Consider the following 18,232-nt stretch of genomic DNA (forward strand, 5'->3'; position numbering starts at 1 on the left):
CAAGTGCAAGTGTGAATTTCATTTATATTAGCCAATTAGGATCCACACACCATATAATAGTCAATGGAATGATACTATGAATAATTACGTTTGAATAAACATTTTTATTTGAGAATATTGATGATGAAATTTAAATTTAATCTATGATAAGAATGAAAGAATTTTCCAATAATAAATCCTATTGATGTAGTTGGATAACCTTTGAGGCTCCTTGAGTAGTCAAATTTATATTAACTTTAACCTAAAGTAACTCTACAAAGCTACCCCTAGCTCTTATATATCTTATTCATATAACAACTCCCCCCTAAACAAATCATCATTAAAATATTCAATATAAATAAGAGAATTAAGTTACAGCATCAATAATAATATAAAACTTTTTGTCGAACTTTTATAGCATACAAAATACAAGTTACACAATGTTCACATAGGGTAAGTGGTTAATACACTTGCATACTAAATACTTGATAACTTAAGTCCCCTATTCTAGTGTTTACATATTCTAATTTATGAATACAAGTCCATGTTGTTTAATTTGGACAATAAAAGAAAAAAAATGTGACAAAATTGGTTATGGCCCCAAATAAAAGGCATGCACAAAATAAAAGGAGGGAGTACTACCACTAGAATTAATCTCTATATATAGACACCTAATATAATTTTAGCATATATATTCATTTAAAAAAAAATTATTCACATAAAAATATCTTCATTTAAATTTTTTTTTATCAAAGATAGAAGATTCGAACCCGCAACTTCTTAATTGAGTATGGGGAGACTATGCCATTTGATGACGTTGGAAGATATATTTTATATAGTTTTTTTTTTTATGCTAAACAGAGATGTTGGTTAAAAAAATGAATGTTAAAGAGGGTTACTGAGGAGAGAGCTCCAAATACAATTCAAATCATCATTAGAAGCATCAAGATTAAGCTCCAATCCATCATCACTCTCAAATGGCTGCCATAGATCCTGCATGATCAACTTCTCTTCATCCGGAAGAACACTAGCCATTGTTGATGCCTCAGAGAAACATGATGATGACAACAAGAAACTATCTTCACCACAATCCAAGAAGTTACATTCCTCTGACTTTGACATCACACCATCTTTTAGCCATGGGAAATCAAACACTCCTAGTGATGACAATTTTTTTGATGACGAGGACGATGACGACGACAATGTCAAACAATTATTATTATTCTTTTTACCCTTCTCTTTTACAATTTTCGTTATCACCACCACCTCTTTCGTCTTTCCCTTATTCTCTTTTGTCTTCGCCTTTTCTTTTTCCATCTTCTTCTCCTTTTCCTTCTCCTTCGTCTTAGTTACACAATCTCTCTTCTTTGCAATCTTCTTAGTCTCGCTTTCATTCTCTTCCTCTCTTGCTCTCTTTCTCTTTATCTTCATCTTCGTCTTCTCCTTCTCCATTTATACACACACAATACAATCTTAGATATTACCACCTTTTCTGTTAACACAAAATTCACAAATAGTATCATCAAATCATACACATACATATATACTTCGCAAAAAATACTAAGAAAAACATAACTTGCGCTACAATTAAAATTTCGAACTGAAAAATCGCAACCTCATCACTCCAGATTCTACGATTTAGACTAATCTGTCTAACTTTTAACTCACAAAAAACAAATTCTCATATTAAACCAAACTATACTATAAAAGCGAACATCAAAAATCAAAATCTCTTCTAAAAAGAAAGGAGTGACCTAACATTTTCAGAATGATTATTCTTGTTATGTAATGCGGTAGGTGAATATATACCTGTGAGTCTTTGAGGACTTAAAGTACGTATATATGTTATGTATGTATCTCTCTAGGACCAGTTGTTTATACGTATGTGTATGTATATGTATATGGTGAAGGAAACTGAATTAGAAGAATGGTGTGTGAGGTTTAATTTGCACACACGTTAATTAAAGCGATTTAAAGGCAAAACCATATCCTACAAACTCAACACACAATAATAATAACATGCACACATAACACATGAATCTAAAACAATGTAAATGTGAGATAGGTGTTAGTTCCAATTTTTGTGCATCTAATTTTGGTTATAGCAAAATACCACAGAAACAAAATCAAGGTAATGAATTAATTAAGGGGTTCAGATTTTTTTTTTTTGAAAGCTTTGTTTTACTCGCCATTGAATAGTTAGCCTAATATATGGATGGCTATGTGTTGTAAGTTGTGTAACACACCCAAAAAATAAAAATAAAAATAAAAAGATTGTTTTCATGGTTTTATGGTTTGATTCAGGTTTGTAAATGAATGCACCATGATTTAAGGCTACCCTAGTTTTTGTTGGTTGATATTTGTCAAAAGTCAATGGCTTCAGCAGGTATTACACTTGCCACTCCATGAATTTTTATAATTAAATTAATTTTGTTAGCATAATATTTAAGACCGTAAAACTTTTAGGAAGTATAGAAGAAAAGAAACTAGTGTCATATTTTATAAAATATAACAATATTTAGTATGATATATGTCATCTATATATCATGAGAGATTAGTACATATATAAATCTTACAAATAATAAAAGGAAAGCTATGTATAATATTGCCTAACCATTATTGTTTGGATGGAAACAAATAAAGGTAGGGAGAGCAAGAAAGTAGAGTGAAAATTGAATATCTCATGAGTTGTTACGAAGGAGAGAAATTAGGAAAAAAGAAATAGGGTAATAATTTACTTCTTTATTTGGAGTGAAGTGAAAAAAAATCAAAATATCAAGATGTAACTATAATAACTATATGTTTTAATAAATATAATATTTTAATCTCCAATACACGTTCAAAACTCACCGTCATCTTCTCCGGTCCTCACCTCGCGTCACTGAATTCCTCGCCGGCCATACCGACGCCACATCCTCCCACCGACACCGTCCTCACTCCTCACCTCCGCCGGTCAGCCCAACGCGCCTCGCCCTCCGATGCTTAGCCTAACGTTGCTGCCGCTATTTTTGCGCCTCTCTTCAGAATTTCTCCCATTCCTTCATAACTCTTCTCACCGATGATACTACCATGCTCTTCTTCTTATTCGGATCCAAGCATGGTTTAGCTTCTTTCATGACCTGAGCCCTATGCTTTACAACAATGCTGCTTTAGTCATGTCTAGTCTTTCAAAACTATGTTTCACCACAATAGTTATTTCTTCTGTTTATTCATCTTCTTCTTCTATTTTAAATTTTTAATGGTCAATTTAGGATGGTTATTTTAATAGGTATGCGGATGGTTATTTTAATTTTTATGTAGATGATTATTTTGATTGGATTGAATTTAGTTATATAATTAAAATATGTTAGATGTTCAATTCATTAGGTATGCGGATGATTATTTTTATCCTTAAGTGGATGGTTATTTTTACTAAGGGTGAGTAGCCTGTGGCAAACCAAGCAGTGACGGTGAAATTGGATGATTATTGATGAAGGTGGGGTGACCGCCGGTTGAAAAAGAAGAGAGTATTGGAGTGAAATGCTTTAGTAAATTAGGATTTCAGATGGTTATTTTTTTTGAAATAACTAACTGGATTTTTTTAAATTTTGAAATTTAAAATTGGGGATTTAAAATTTAAAATTTGATGTAAAATAATTGTCAATTGTACACATTGTCAAGATTCCCCATTGGTTCCCTAGCGGGATTCAATAATATATAATTAAGAATTTAATTTTGATGTGCTAATATTGAAAATATTTATACAATTTTTTAATCACGTTTTTTTTTCAAATCTATTATGTATAAATAAAAGAATTTAATTTCGATGTACTGTCAGTGTAAAATAGTTTTACAACTATTTTTCACATTAACCGCGTGAATGGTTAATCCAAATGTGATTGTACTATTGTGTAAAACGCTTTACACGGTCAGTGCATCAAAATTAAACTTATGATAAAAACAATCGTACTATGTTTGCACTAAATTCAGCCACCAAAATCAACCATCGGTATAAAATATATGTTGGAATATAAATACATATTGAAAATAAACTAAACCATACATGTATATACACAAATACATTTGTGACTGATTTTAGTAGTTAATTTTAGTGTACAAATAACATTTATAACATACAATTATAGTGAGGATATAGTATTTTTATATTTTTTATATGATTATTCACACGATTAATATAAAAAAGTAATTATTGAATCTCGCTAGGGAGCCAATGGAGTATTTGTACAAATGTACAATGTGTACAATGGGCTATTTATTTAGCTCAATATGAGTTAAAAAATGAACATTCAGGATAAAATACTATTAATTTCTCAAACACAATACACACGTACTATCCATAATAAACATCTGATATCCTACTGAATCGAACATTCTTAAACTCTCATTGTACACATTGTACAGATACTTCCTCATAATTATTTTTTACTAATACAACATAATATAATTAAATATACATATAAAATCATTTTATACTTTACAATGTAACAAAATTAAATTACATGTATAATTTAGCAAACATCCTTATTTAAACTCCATGTATAATTTAGCACATAAAAATTCATCAAAAAGTTATTATTTCATTTTCATCCTTCAACTGAACATATCCTAAAGAGTAAAAACACATCTGAGGATAATAGTACCAGAAAGAAAATGTAGACAACAAACATTGAAACTATTTCACACATCTCAGTTGCACCAAAGACAACTGCCACATACACATGCTGTAGTTCACTTTAACCACCTAACAAAGAAGGAAAAAAAATCTATCTAGATATCCATACAAACCAAAGGTTGATACTTTTTCAACAATTTCTGCACAAGTAACAACATACAATTAGGTCATTTACAGCTCAATAACACAGAATTTATGACATGCATTAGAAGGCGCATCGAGCTTGCTTCCGAAGGGGAGGTCGTTGACAAATTCCGGTGGTGGTTTAGCGTCCGGGACACTTGATCCAATATCCGCCGGGCATGTGCTGCGATCCTTGGATCGGTAGGGTTTATAGACGCAGCCACATCTGTCATCCAGGACACTTTTCTTGGTGTATCGGTTCCCAGGTCACAGGACAGTTGCTGCAGTAGGGACAGAAGTACTCCTTGGCTTAATGGAAGTGGTACCATTGACAAGATTGCAGTTAAATCAACCTGGTTATGAAAAATAAATGTAAGCTACGTTGAATTTGATATAATCAATCAATCATGCATTCTACAGAATGTGTTTTGAACAAATCATCATAGTGAAGATCTCATTTCACGCTTAATTCGGCGCAATCATGGACCGAAAATATTGAAGCTGCAAATGAATTTCAAATTTAGTCTAGTGATTTACAATTGTGTCCAGGACAATCATATTGACATGTTTGTCTCGCAAAACCTCCGAATTGGCTTCTTCCACTATGTAAAGTTCTACTGCATTTGGATTGCATTTTTATTTTCTGTTTTTATTTTCAACATTTTCTGTTTTCAGAACTTAAGAAGAAAAAAAGAAAAAACAGTGAATGCAAGAAACACTGAAAATAAAAACATGAACCAAACGCACCCTAATCTATACTTGTAATATTGTTCTGTGTTTGTTACCTGAGAACATAGCCACGAAACGATTGAAACATCACTTCTATGAAGCGCTCCGGTAAATGCTTCCTCGAACTTGCCCTCACTCACCAACCTTGATAGTTCCTTGGTAGGATCCTCAGCCTGTCAGGCACAAGTGATCTCTTATGGTCAGAAATATCAATAAAACCTGAAAAGATAGTGAGATAAGAGGACAAGGTGAATAAACATACCACCACCTCATGTAAACCGCTGCTGATTTGCGTTACAAAGGGGTCCGCAGATGCCGTGGAGTTACCTGCCATTGCTAGCAGTTTCCGCTGGCCCTCGGCCAATTGCCCGCTCAAAGTGCGAGTGATTGATGACGCTGAATTAATTGTATCCTGCAAAATCACGACACATATATTAAGTGCATGCCGATCCAAGCTATCTTGGTTCATCATATACCAGCTTCCCAACAATTAAACAATGTTATATATAACCATATTTGCGGTATGAAAAAATATGATGACAGATCAGCTATGTTAAATTCTTCCTTAAAAATCTTAGTACAAAATGAATTGAAATAGAAAGGCCAAAGAGATCTTCAACGGCAGGGAAAGAAAATGACATTAAAAGTACAAATAATATTATAAGATTACAAACCAAGCATCATATACATACCCTCAAAGTTATGGCTAGAGGAGAATGAGTAGTATCATACTGCTGCTGAATAGCAGCTGTGTGCTTTGCAAGACCATTCTGAAATGAGGCATCAATTTGCTCAAACATGGCTTTGCAAGACATCTCAAATGCTGGAATAATTGAAGCTTCCAAACTACCCCTAAGTGCTTCCTGCAAAAAACAACGCCGAAAGAAATGATTAACTGAAACTGCTCACAAGTGAAACAAATTCAGGAAGCAGGCAACAAAATAAACCAAAATATGAAGCTGACTTGGATAAATATGGCATAAAATAAGACACTCGACACTCGAGAGTATATATATTTGTATGTGCGCGCGCACCTGAACAATCTCTCTAAAAGCATAAGTTGTTAAATAACGGTGCGTGAAATCATTTTTGCACAGAAATTCAACTTCAATTTGTGTAAAAGTAATGACTAAACTTAAAACATGGTAGTAATTTTGTCTCTCCATTTGTAATAAAAACCATAGAAGAGTAGCATAAACCTAATTGAGTAACACTATGTCAGTTAATATATGCTTTAAGCACACGGTCATTTTGAAAGGTGCTGATGGTAATATCAACAATGCTTACTTGAAGAGCTTGCTTGCCAGAAGTTTGAAATTGTGCTTGTATCTGCCTAGCTACTGTAGCTTCAAGTTTTGAAGTAACTGATTTTTCTAGTTGATTCAATGCCTTGTCTCCCACCCCCTTCTGCAGAATTGATAGCAAAATCTTAGTCAAACATATTCATATAAAATCAAATCATTCATCATTCCCAATTGGCACACAGAGACTTAAACATTCAAGTTGCCATAATATGAAATCAAAACACTTTATTATGGATGATCATAATTATCATGTGGCACCATTCAAAATGGGGAAGCAAATGCTTAGAACAAAACTAGTCGGTTATACATGTACACTAAATTTGAAATGTAGAACTTTTGGAAGTAGGTATTAATCCAAACCTGGAATGACTCTGCAACAGCTGATGATACTGCTTTCTCTATAATTTGACTAATTGAACGAGTGACAGTTGGCCCAATTGAGGATATTTCCTTCTTAACGATTTTCTCCAATACAGCTGCCATATCCTTGTTCACAAAATTGGAGATCAAGTTTGTTATCTGCTGTGTACGTTCTCTCTCTAACTTCTCTTGCTTTGCATGTTCTTCTTGCAAGCGAGCCCATAAGGCGTCCGTGTTGGACTTGACAACTTTCTCCATGCTCCGGCCCAAGGATCCTTCTAATCTTCTGCCTTCCTTCGTAACTGGGATGGAAACCGTCACATTCATCTGCTTTTGCAATTCCTTATGCATGCCTAATAACTGTAAATTAGAAAACGATGGAGATCAATTTAAAAATACAAAACTAAAAATATCCCCATAAGGTAACATGAGGGTATAAGAGTGACAAAATCAGGTAAAGACATGGAAAATTTCCTTCTGAAGAAAGACCGAGTTCCATTTGTGTTATTTGGAAGCTGGCATCATAACAAGTCTCAACGGTGAAAAACTAACCTCAAACTCATAGTAACTGTACTATTAAATCATACAATCCTTAAAAACAGTGCTGATCAATGCAGGGAATCTGTTACTAATTGATGTTTCAGATCAACAAACACCGAAAAAGCCAAGAGGGAGACGTAAGGAAATGGAAGAAAGGGATCAGGCTTCATGAAACAGCGGGTTTATTCCATTTAGAGATTGCATATGCTACACATATTTATATTCTATAGCATATGCGAAAAGAAACTTCCAAAATGTTTGACTGAAACAAATCTTCTGTCTGAAAATTTGATCCTAAGATGACAGGTAACTAACTACAAATATTAGAAAGAATAAAACCACAAAAACACAAGTAATTTCCAAATATATGCAATGCACAAACTACAAACCATGTTAAATAAACCCAAGAAAAATGTTCAAATATTATTAACCTGGCTCAGCATATCCTGCATAGCGGATAACTGTGGTAGAGCCGCTTCAATGGATGAGCCTCCTGAATTGTCACCTTGGTCATTTGATGAATCCATCGGGTTGAAAGGGCTGGGGTTAGCAGATGATGTACCGGACACTTGAGAACCTTTGCCTTTTTGTTTTTTACTTTTCATGGCAGGTGCTGGAGATTGTGAAGTAGCAGCCACAGTTTCTGATTCACCATCATTTGCAGATACATCCTTACTCGCTTCATGAACTTCTTCCTCAATAGAGCTACGGCTTTGATCAGGTGCATCAATCGTCTTAATATTATCAGCTGGACGTACTCCCTCAATGTTATATGAATCTCTGGCCATCTGAATGCCCAAATCAGACGCTTGAGAGTAGAATAACTTCTCTTTCCTCTCGGCAACATTGGTGTAAGAATCTCTGTCTCTGTCATATTCAGTATTTTCTTGATTTAAACCAGTCTCACCTACCACTTTAACCTCTACTTCAAGGTTTTCTGTGTCGCTATGGGCAGCAACATCCTTCACATTCATCCCTTGGGAAGTTAGTGAATTCTCAGAAGATAATGTAGCTTTCGAGAAAATCTCAGATGGGGTTACCAGATGAGTCGGGTGTTTAAATGCTGTTGGGGCATTAGAAACCGCAGAGACATCATTTTGTATGGCTCTATCATTCTTCAAAGAACTGTCACCCGACGCAGGCACATCAGCTGTATTATCTTTCTCAGACTCTATTCTCCGTTCAGCCGAAGGATCGGAATTTGGCTGCTCAAAACTGTGATCTGCACTGGTTGAAATAGTTTCTAAATTATTTGATGAACCTTTCAAACCTGATAACTTATGGGACAATCTTGGGCTCAGAGGAAGTGGAGGTGCCGAAGCATTAATATGATCAAAGCCATTATTAGAAGACAAATCATTTTCCTTGGTTTCGGTATCTGAAGTAGATGCTTCAGGCAGACCAGAAATATCTGAAGAAGGCAAGCTTACAGGAGCACTTACAACAGGAGCACTTTCAGAGCTGCTAGGATTAACTTGTGGCACATTTGCAGTTTCCATATTAGCAGACGCATCCAAAGCATCAACACCACGTGATAGATTAGATTCTGTTTTCTCAACTTCAACATTATCCAATGGCGGAGGCAAGCATTGTGACAAATTGAGCGCATATTGTTGTATAGCTTGAGTTTGGACACAATACACCTGTACAATATGCTCACCATCAGGTAACATGTCACTAGTTCCTGTAAGACTTAGTATAGGCATTGTGACCGTGAATTCAGCAATGTAATCCATACGAGTAGCAGTTGGATTCGCTCCATACTCTATATGTACAGCATATATTGTATTTTTCTTGGCATTTGCTAGCAGAAACAAACCAGCTCGCGGCAGTGCTACAACTTGATTAAAGAATGCATCCTCGGGGTTAGTTTCATAAGAACTTCTTATATCCAAAGTTTGAATACAAGTCCATGACTCGGAATCACTAGGCAATAACCAGCCTTCCTCATTGTCAGACACCCATATCTTCACTTCCTGATTTAGTGGCCCCTGCAGTAAAGAAAATAAAAAAGTAGAGAAAGAAATTAGTTCATGAACGATGATGCAAAGGTGATCTTTGAGAACATCTGAAGCCGATTCGGGTGATGGTCAAGCCGCACAATAAAAATCGTCCAAAGGCATCCACAATTAAGAATAGTCATATTTTCAATAATGGGAAGACTAGGAACATATACCGCTGTGATAAGAATGATGTGATCAGGGCGGTGAGGGGCAGTCAAGAATGTCACAGAATTAACCGGTTTACCATCGTGTGGTCTTATAACAGCAAGTGGTGTTGCCTTACGTTCTTCCCATATCTTCACCTGTTTATAACAAAAAGCTCAAATCAGAAGAATGAATATAAGCCTGTTTTCATGTTGACAAGCCCAAAATGTAGTACAATGACATGAACCATTTAAGCGAAGGGTTGAAAAAACTACACAAAGCAAAAGAGCAAGGTGAGGAGGGAGAGTAGAAAATGCAGACCGTGCCATCTGCCGATGCTGAAGCTAACCGACTCTTCATCCATTGGCACATTGACAACTCAGTGACATTGCCGTCATGCTTACCAACAAGCTGCACCCCATCAATCAACTTATCAATTGAACATTTGAGAGGCTCTTCCGCAGAAAAATTTTCACCTTTTCCGGCTTTCATAGTGTCAATTTTGAGGATACGGTTTCCAATAGCAACCATTAAAATCTCCTGTTGGTCATTTTCAACTAATAAGCTCAAACTTAAAGGGAATTCACTGATAACAGAAATTGGAAGCACTAAGGTAGCATTTGATGGAGAGACAGAGAGGGAAAGACTGAGATTGAGAGACAGAGACTAAGACAGAAATTGAAATAAATCTCAGAATTCTATTTGGTGTAAAATGGGAGACAGAAATTGAAACAAGAATGAAACTCTAATTTAATTTGCACACAGGGTAAAATTGGAATTAATTAATTGAAATAATGATATTTTAGGTATAAAATGTTATTAAAATTTCAGTCTCTATTTCTAAAAATTTTAGTCCCCTGTGTACTCACTTTTTGGAGGTACTGAAATACTAAAATTTTGGATACAGAGACAGAAATTTTAGTATCAATCTCTGAACTAACAAACATGATACTGAGTCTCAGTACCTTAAAACAAACGCTACCTAAGAGACTAAGTTAAAAACATTGCCATTACTTGTTTGTGAGGATGCCAGCATACTCGTGGATGAACTGAGTCACTCTCCCCTGTTATTTGAATGGCTGTGATCACTTTACCAGTAATTTGAGGTTTGTCTTCCTCATCGGGACCCTCATTAATCTTCCAAACAAAAATTCTCCCATCAGTGCTTGCGCTGTGAATACAGTGTCAAAGTTGAAAATGATCAATAAATGTGAATACACCGCAAGAAAAACCACAAGCAAGAAGCGTTAGTGGGATATTTACCTGGCCAACAGGTGTAGATCCTCAGCAAAGAAAGCCATGTCTGTTACTCTCTACATAAGAATGTGGCAAACATAAATTGGAGAGTTTATATTTGGAGGGAAAAAAAACTCACATCGCAAATGTGTGCGCAACAGGGAACACATTGCAAGAGTTAGAGCAAGCTTTGCATTTTCAAAAGAAGTTGAAATTATGAGAATATGATCCATCAGGTGAGAATAGCCACCAAGATTACTCTTATGATTATTGAAGAATAGGAGTCTAGAATTACATCTCACTCTAAAACTTCAGGAGCTTGATGTGATAGCTATATAACCAAAAACAATTAAAAGAAAATGATCAATTGATAAAAGCACATGAGACAAGACCTGAAATACAATCTTTCACAGATATCAATCGGCACTTATATCACCATTTCTAACACTGTATCTTCCCATACTCACAAACAACCAAAACTCAGCATAATAAACTTAAATCAAGAGAATGGCACACAAGGAGTTGAAAAAGCTTATAGTCATTTCTTTCCAAATTTATGAGGAGAAGACAAAACCTATGCTCTCGTAGTCTCGTGGCAATATACGGCAAAAGTAGTGTGTATGTAATCAATGATTATTGGCTAAAAGGAAAGAAAGAAAACACATATTCATCACAGGCAATACAAGTTCATATTACACCTGCAGCATTGTTTTAGCCAACAGTGAGCACTAACGGAATGCATTAATACTCCTAGCACTGAGAAACCACATATAACAATTGACAAACCAATCAATTTTATGTGAAGAAAGTACTACACAATTAAACAAATACAGATTCATAAAAATCAAATTAGAGCTACATTCAAGCCAGAAATAACATCAACAAAGAAAAGTAACAACCAACCTGAGTATGACCCCGAAGCAAATATCTCAATGCAGTATTAATATTAAGGACTCTGATGGCACCAAGCTTGAGTCCATAGCATATGTAAGACCTATTCACCGCGATTTGGCGGCCGAGAACAAGGCCAGGATCAGAGGCATACTTAGTGATGGGAGTGACCTCAAGCTGAGGCTGCACTTCCCCTGGCAACCTAACATCAATGTCATAAACAACATTCTCTCCAATCAAATGTCTCCCCTTTGGGAGTTTACTGCTCAGCATCCTCATTGGGGTGCTGCCCTGAGGGCTCACCACACCGGCCGGCGAAGCCTGCGGCGGCTGCGACCCGGATGAGGGCAACAACACTGCAGCAGGGTGGTTTGAAGTGCCAGGCATTAAGAAATCAGAAACCATAGGAATTGGTGGTGCTGATGCTGATGCAGAAGACTGTGATGTTGATGCTATTGATGATGGTGATTGATTCATGACTGATTGTTCTTGATTGGATTGAGGGTTTTGGGTGCCTAACATGGCCATAAGGCGAGCACCACTATTAGGAGATGTAGGAACATGTGGTGATGGTGATGAAGGAGAAGGTGAAGGTGATGATGAAGATTGTTGCTGCTGAAAAATTGGTCTTTGAGGAGAAATCATTTGAGGAAGCTGCTGCTGCTGCTGCTGCTGCTGATGGTGAAGAACAAAAGGGTGTTCTTGTTGCTGTTGCTGTTGTTGGAAGTGTTGGAGATTTGGATAAGGAGGAAGAAAGTGAGGAAATTGGAGGTGATAAGGGTATGTGCCAGTGGGTGGAGGGTAAGAAGAAGAAGGTGTAGGGTATGAAGAAGGAGGAGGTGTTGAAGGTGAAGGAGCTGGGAATGATGGTGAAGAGTTCAAGTTTGAAGAAGAAGAAGGAGAAGAAGAAGGATTTGGGGTTGGTGGTGTTGTTCCTTTGAATAGTTTCTGCAAATCAAAATGGTTACTTTGCTGCTGTTGATTTGGATTCCCAGGTGAAGAAGCCATAAAAATTGAAAGACGAAAGAGGAAAAATTGAAACTTTTTCTCAAGATTGAAACGAGGGATTTAAAAAAAAAAAAAAATCAGAACTTGGGAATCAAAAACCAGAATTGAAAAGATGGGTACCACCCCACTCCAATATTGGATCCGGTTGATGCTGATTTTTGCAGATCTAAAAAAAAAAATTGATTTTTTTTTTCTTTGCCCCTTTGTTTATTTCTTTTTTTCTTTTTTCGTTTTTTTTCACTGATACTTCGTGCTTTGTTCCTTGTGTTGTTTCGTCGTAGTAGTTTAGAAATCCCAGGAAAAACTCAAAAAAGGAAAAAAGGAAATTTAAAAAAAAAATCTTTTTTTTTCTAATTTACATAACACAGAGACCTGTTTCTATGTTCTTTAGTGTTTCTTTTCTTTCTTGTGTTGGTCTTTGTCTGCTACTGTGACCAGAATTGGATTAGATGAGACTGCTAGAGATAATTATTGGAAATTGAGGGGTTAATCAATAAATTAAAATTTTGCATTCTCCAATTTAGCAAATAGCTACTAAAAGGATTGGAATTTCGGTTGAATTGCAATGGTTATGGTTTTGGTTACGGCGATGGCCTAACAAAGATGATAGAAAACAATTGGGGAGTGACAAGAGGCGAAGGAATTTAATAGTGGGATTATATTAGTTGTACAAATGAAATCAAATTACATATAAAACTTTAATAATGACATTATTCATGCACCAAATATTAAAAATATGATGATTATGAAACTTTAATAATGATCATATGTAGTTTTATATTTGCTTTTCTAACAAAATAATTTTAGGGTGAGTTTGGTAACAATTATATATTAGTATAAAACTTTTTCTTTAACCAAATTGGATTGATTTAGTAATTAGTTCACTAACCTGCTTAAATAAGTATTTCAAAAATTTATGTTAAATGCAATATAAACTAAAATAAGATAGTGATGTTATTTTTTTAAAATTTAATTTGTATGTGCGATTTAAACCCCAAAATGGTCTCTGAAATTAGCATTGTGCACTAAAATCGTCCCTGAGATTCTAATTGCACCAATTACGTCCCTGAGATTGAAAAAAATGCACCATATTAGTCCCTGACCTATTTTTCATTAACGACGTGATGACATGACATGATGACGTGGACTGTAAGTAACACGTGTCACTTCATGATTTGGCCAGGTGTAATGGTATGATGATGTGGTGACCAGTGACACGTGGCATGTTGCCGTTGATGGTTGTGCCACGTGTCACAATGTTATTTGGCTACGTGTCCGTTTGTGCCACGTGTCGCAACAGTATTCGTCCACGTGTCATCTATTATGTCATCGTTGTATATGCACCAAATTAGTCCATCACTTTGCATTAAGTGACTTATTTTAGTCCCTGAAATTGAATGTCGTGCACCAAACTAGTCCCTTCACCAGTTTTTTCTCTTTTTTTTTTTAAATTTAAAATTTTAATATCTTGGATACACTAATTTCAATTCTATTTTTTCATATATCGTTTAAATACAAGTACTTTCATAAAAAATTTTAAGATTTTAGTTTTAATTATATAATTTTTTTAATAATTTAACATTGGTAAATTTTGTAATATATAAGTATGTTATTATAAAAAATAATTATATGATTGATTAGACATATTTTTTTCATAAAAAAATATGTGTTTTTAACAATAAATTAATAATTAAAATAAATATTTTTTGTCTTATGAAATACACGTTTTCGTTATGTGTAAATGAACTAGATTGAAGGCACTTCAAGCACCCTCAGTCCCTCACTATCATCTTTGACCTCTGCAGTCTAGACGAAAGAGGTTAGAGATGGTAATGAGAGAAGCTTGAAATGCCTTCACGTCAACTCCAAGACGGCGGTTATTAGGGATATCCGCAAGAAAAAAAATATTTTATAAAAGTACTGAAAGAGGTCAGAGATGGTAGTGAATGTGCTTGAAAAGCCTTAACGTCAACTCTAAGTCGACGGTTAGGGTATTCGCAAGAGAAAAAATATTTTATAAAACACTTTTATTTGAAGAACATGTGAAAAAATAGAATTGAAATTAATGCATTAAAAAATATTGAGAATTTTGAATTTATAGAAAAAATTGAGAAAAAACTAGTGAAGAGACTAGTTTGGTGCACGACATTCAATTTCAGGGACTAAAATGAGTCACTTAATGCAAAGTGAGGGACTAATTTAGTGAGGGACTAATTTGGTGCATATACAACGATGACATAGTGGATGACACGTGGACGAATACTGTTGCGACACGTGGCACAAACGGACACGTGGCCAAATAACATTGTGACACGTGGTACAACCATCCACGTCAGCATGCCATGTGTCACTGGTCACCACATCATCATACCATTACACGTGACCAAATCATGAAGTGACACGTGTCACTTACAATCCACGTTATCATGCCATGTCATCACATCGTTAATGGAAAATAGGTCAGGGACTAATATGATGCACTTTTTTCAATCTCAGGGACATAATTGGTGCAATTGAAATCTCAGAAACGATTTTAGTGCACGACGCCAATCTCAGGAACCATTTTAGGATTTTACTCTTGTACGTGCTATTAACATAAAAAAATTATGTATATACATAATTATATATAGTTAGATCAGTAGAGATATTTTAGTCATCTTTAAAAGTTATATAAAAATAAGCATATTAAAATTTTTTTTCTAATCCACAAAATGGGACTAGCAACTTTTGTATTCTGTGGCTAACACTTAACCATCAAAAGAAAAGTAAGTGATCTCCCACCATTTGATGTAATCTCACATCATTAAAAACACTATTAATGGCCAATTGATAGTTACAAAACACAAAAATTACTAACTCTTAGCACTCCTCAAAAGATAATTATAAAAACAAAAATAGTTTTGGTAGGTTTCAATATTTAGCTTTGCCGATAAAGTTTGTTTGACTTAAACTGAAATTGTTTATGGAGGCGCTAGGATGCCTTATTGTTATATTTCTCAATATAGTACTAAATTATATGAAAAAAAATCAGTAATTATTACCAGCAGTAACATTACTAATTGTTTATATTTGTCAATTATAATTTTTAAATGATTGAAATAATTTTATTTTATCCATTTTAATATAATTTTCAATAAAAATAGAATTTATTTGGCGGTTTGAGGATTGACATGAAAAATTGAAAAAAATTTATTTGTCTCTCTCTTATATGCATTTAGTTTGTTCTTCAAGTTTGCTTCATTTTTTTATTGGAATGTGTATTGATTGATTCTTTATGTTCATTTTAAATGGCCGGAATTGAATGTGAGATATGTATGTAAGTGTATTATACGAGTTAAATCTTAAAATGGTCTCTAAGTTTGACGTCATGCATTAAAATTGTCTTTGAGATTTTAATTGCACCAATTATATTTTTGAAATTGAAAAAAATGCACCATATTAGTTCCTGATCTATTTTTTATTAACGACGTGATGACATGGCATGATGACGTGGACTGTAAGTGACACGTGTCACTTTATGATTTAGCTACATGTAATGGTATGATGATGTGGTGACCAGTGACATGTGGATGGTTGTGCCACGTGTCACAATGTTATTTGGTCACGTGTCTATTTGTGCCACGTGTCGCAACAGTATTCGTCCACGTGTCATCCATTATGTCATCGTTGTATATGCACCAAATTAGTCCCTCACTTTGCATTAAGTGACTCATTTTAGTCCTTGAAATTGAATGTCGTGCACTAAACTAGTTCCTTCACCAATTTTTCTCATTTTTTTTAAATTTAAAATTTTAATATCTTGGATACACTAATTTCAATTCTATTTTTTTATATATTGTTTAAATACAAGTGCTTTTATAAAAATTTTTAAGATTTTAGTTTTAATTATATAATTTTTTTTAATAATTTAACATTGGTAAATTTTGTAATATATAAGTATGTTATTATAAAAAAATAATTATATGATTGATTAGACACATTTTTTTCATAAAAAAACATGTGTTTTTAACAAGAAATTAATAATTGAAATAAACATTTTTTTTTCTTATGAAATATACGTTTCGGTTATGTGTAAATGAGCTAGATTGAAAGCATTTCAAGCACCCTCACTACCATCTTTGACCTCTGCAGTCTAGACGAAAGAGGTCGGAAATGGTAATGAGAGAAGCTTGAAATGCCTTCACGTCAACTCCAAAACGGCGGTTATTAGGGGTATCCGCAAGAAAAAAATATTTTATAAAAGTATTGAAAGAGGTCGGAGATGGTAGTGAAGGTACTTGAAAAGCCTTCACGTCAACTCCAAGTCGGCGGTTAGGGTATTCGCAAGAGAAAAAAAAAATTATAAAAAACACTTTTATTTGAAAAACATGTGAAAAAATAGAATTGAAATTAATGCATTAAAAAATATTGAGAATTTTGAATTTATAGAAAAAAAATGAGAAAAAACTGGTGAAGGGACTAGTTTGGTGCACGACATTCAATTTCAAGGACTAAAATGAGTCACTTAATGCAAAGTGAAGGACTAATTTGGTGCATATACAACGATGACATAATGGATGACACGTGGACGAATACTGTTGCGACACGTGACACAAACGGACACGTGGCCAAATAACATTGTGACATGTGGCACGACCATCCATGTCAGCATGCCACGTGTCACTGGTCACCACATCATCATACCATTACACGTGGCCAAATCATGAAGTGACACGTGTCACTTACAGTCTACGTCATCATGCTATGTCATCACGTCGTTAATGGAAAATGGGTCAGGGATTAATATGGTGCACTTTTTTTAATCTCAGGAACGTAATTGGTACAATTAGAATTTCAAGGACGATTTTAGTGCACGACGCCAATATTAAAGACCATTTTGGGTTTAACTCTATATTATACATATTAGTTGAATTCTTTTTGGTGAATAAATCATCTTTGAAGGCAAGCCTTTTTTTTTTCCTTCCCTCCCTTTATACTCTGTCTCGTTCTATTGAAGAGTGATGGTACTCTTCAAGACAAAGTTATCCATATCATTTAAGCTAGAAATTATTACGCGTTGTGGTAACAAATATACCTCAAATCCAAGTTATAATTAGATTATAATTAAATATGCTCTAAATCATATTACAAAATATAGTTATAATCAAATGTGCTCAAAATAATAATCAAATTCAATAATCTAATTAAAGTTTAGATTTATTATAATCAAATTATAATTAATTCACTACAAATTATATTACAAA

The 18,232-nt window shown here is 34.4% G+C and overlaps 2 protein-coding genes across 2 annotated transcripts; both read right to left on the minus strand.

Moving 5' to 3' along the window:
* LOC110270515 lies at positions 802 to 2,348 on the minus strand. The gene is made up of 2 exons (XM_021120136.1): positions 1,789 to 2,348; positions 802 to 1,471 (listed from the first exon to the last, which is right to left on the minus strand). Exon 2 carries the CDS (start codon positions 1,429 to 1,431, stop codon positions 865 to 867), a length of 567 nt encoding a protein of 188 aa, XP_020975795.1. The 5' UTR covers positions 1,432 to 1,471; positions 1,789 to 2,348; the 3' UTR covers positions 802 to 864.
* Positions 4,537 to 13,574, minus strand: LOC107638730 (enhancer of mRNA-decapping protein 4). Its single transcript, XM_016342094.2, has 12 exons — positions 11,994 to 13,574; positions 11,118 to 11,167; positions 10,869 to 11,025; positions 10,176 to 10,394; positions 9,884 to 10,012; positions 8,139 to 9,698; positions 7,168 to 7,527; positions 6,791 to 6,910; positions 6,196 to 6,366; positions 5,766 to 5,915; positions 5,560 to 5,676; positions 4,537 to 5,127 (listed from the first exon to the last, which is right to left on the minus strand). Exons 1-12 carry the CDS (start codon positions 12,987 to 12,989, stop codon positions 4,819 to 4,821), a joined length of 4,338 nt encoding a protein of 1,445 aa, XP_016197580.1. The 5' UTR covers positions 12,990 to 13,574; the 3' UTR covers positions 4,537 to 4,818.

Source organism: Arachis ipaensis, chromosome B04 (genome assembly GCF_000816755.2).
Source record: "Arachis ipaensis cultivar K30076 chromosome B04, Araip1.1, whole genome shotgun sequence".
Taxonomy (NCBI): domain Eukaryota; kingdom Viridiplantae; phylum Streptophyta; class Magnoliopsida; order Fabales; family Fabaceae; genus Arachis; species Arachis ipaensis.

What these genes read in the sequence shown, in the direction of transcription:
- LOC110270515 (XM_021120136.1), bottom strand. Translation starts at nt 1,431, where the DNA reads ATGGAGAAGGAGAAGACGAAGATGAAGATAAAGAGAAAGAGAGCAAGA.
- LOC107638730 (XM_016342094.2), bottom strand. Translation starts at nt 12,989, where the DNA reads ATGGCTTCTTCACCTGGGAATCCAAATCAACAGCAGCAAAGTAACCAT. An exon ending in TGCTTCGGGGTCATACTCAG is followed by an intron (nt 11,168 to 11,993) that starts GTTGGTTGTTAC and finishes ATTCTTATGTAG; the next exon opens with AGAGTAACAGACATGGCTTT. An exon ending in TTTCGTGGCTATGTTCTCAG is followed by an intron (nt 5,128 to 5,559) that starts GTAACAAACACA and finishes TTTCATAACCAG; the next exon opens with GTTGATTTAACTGCAATCTT.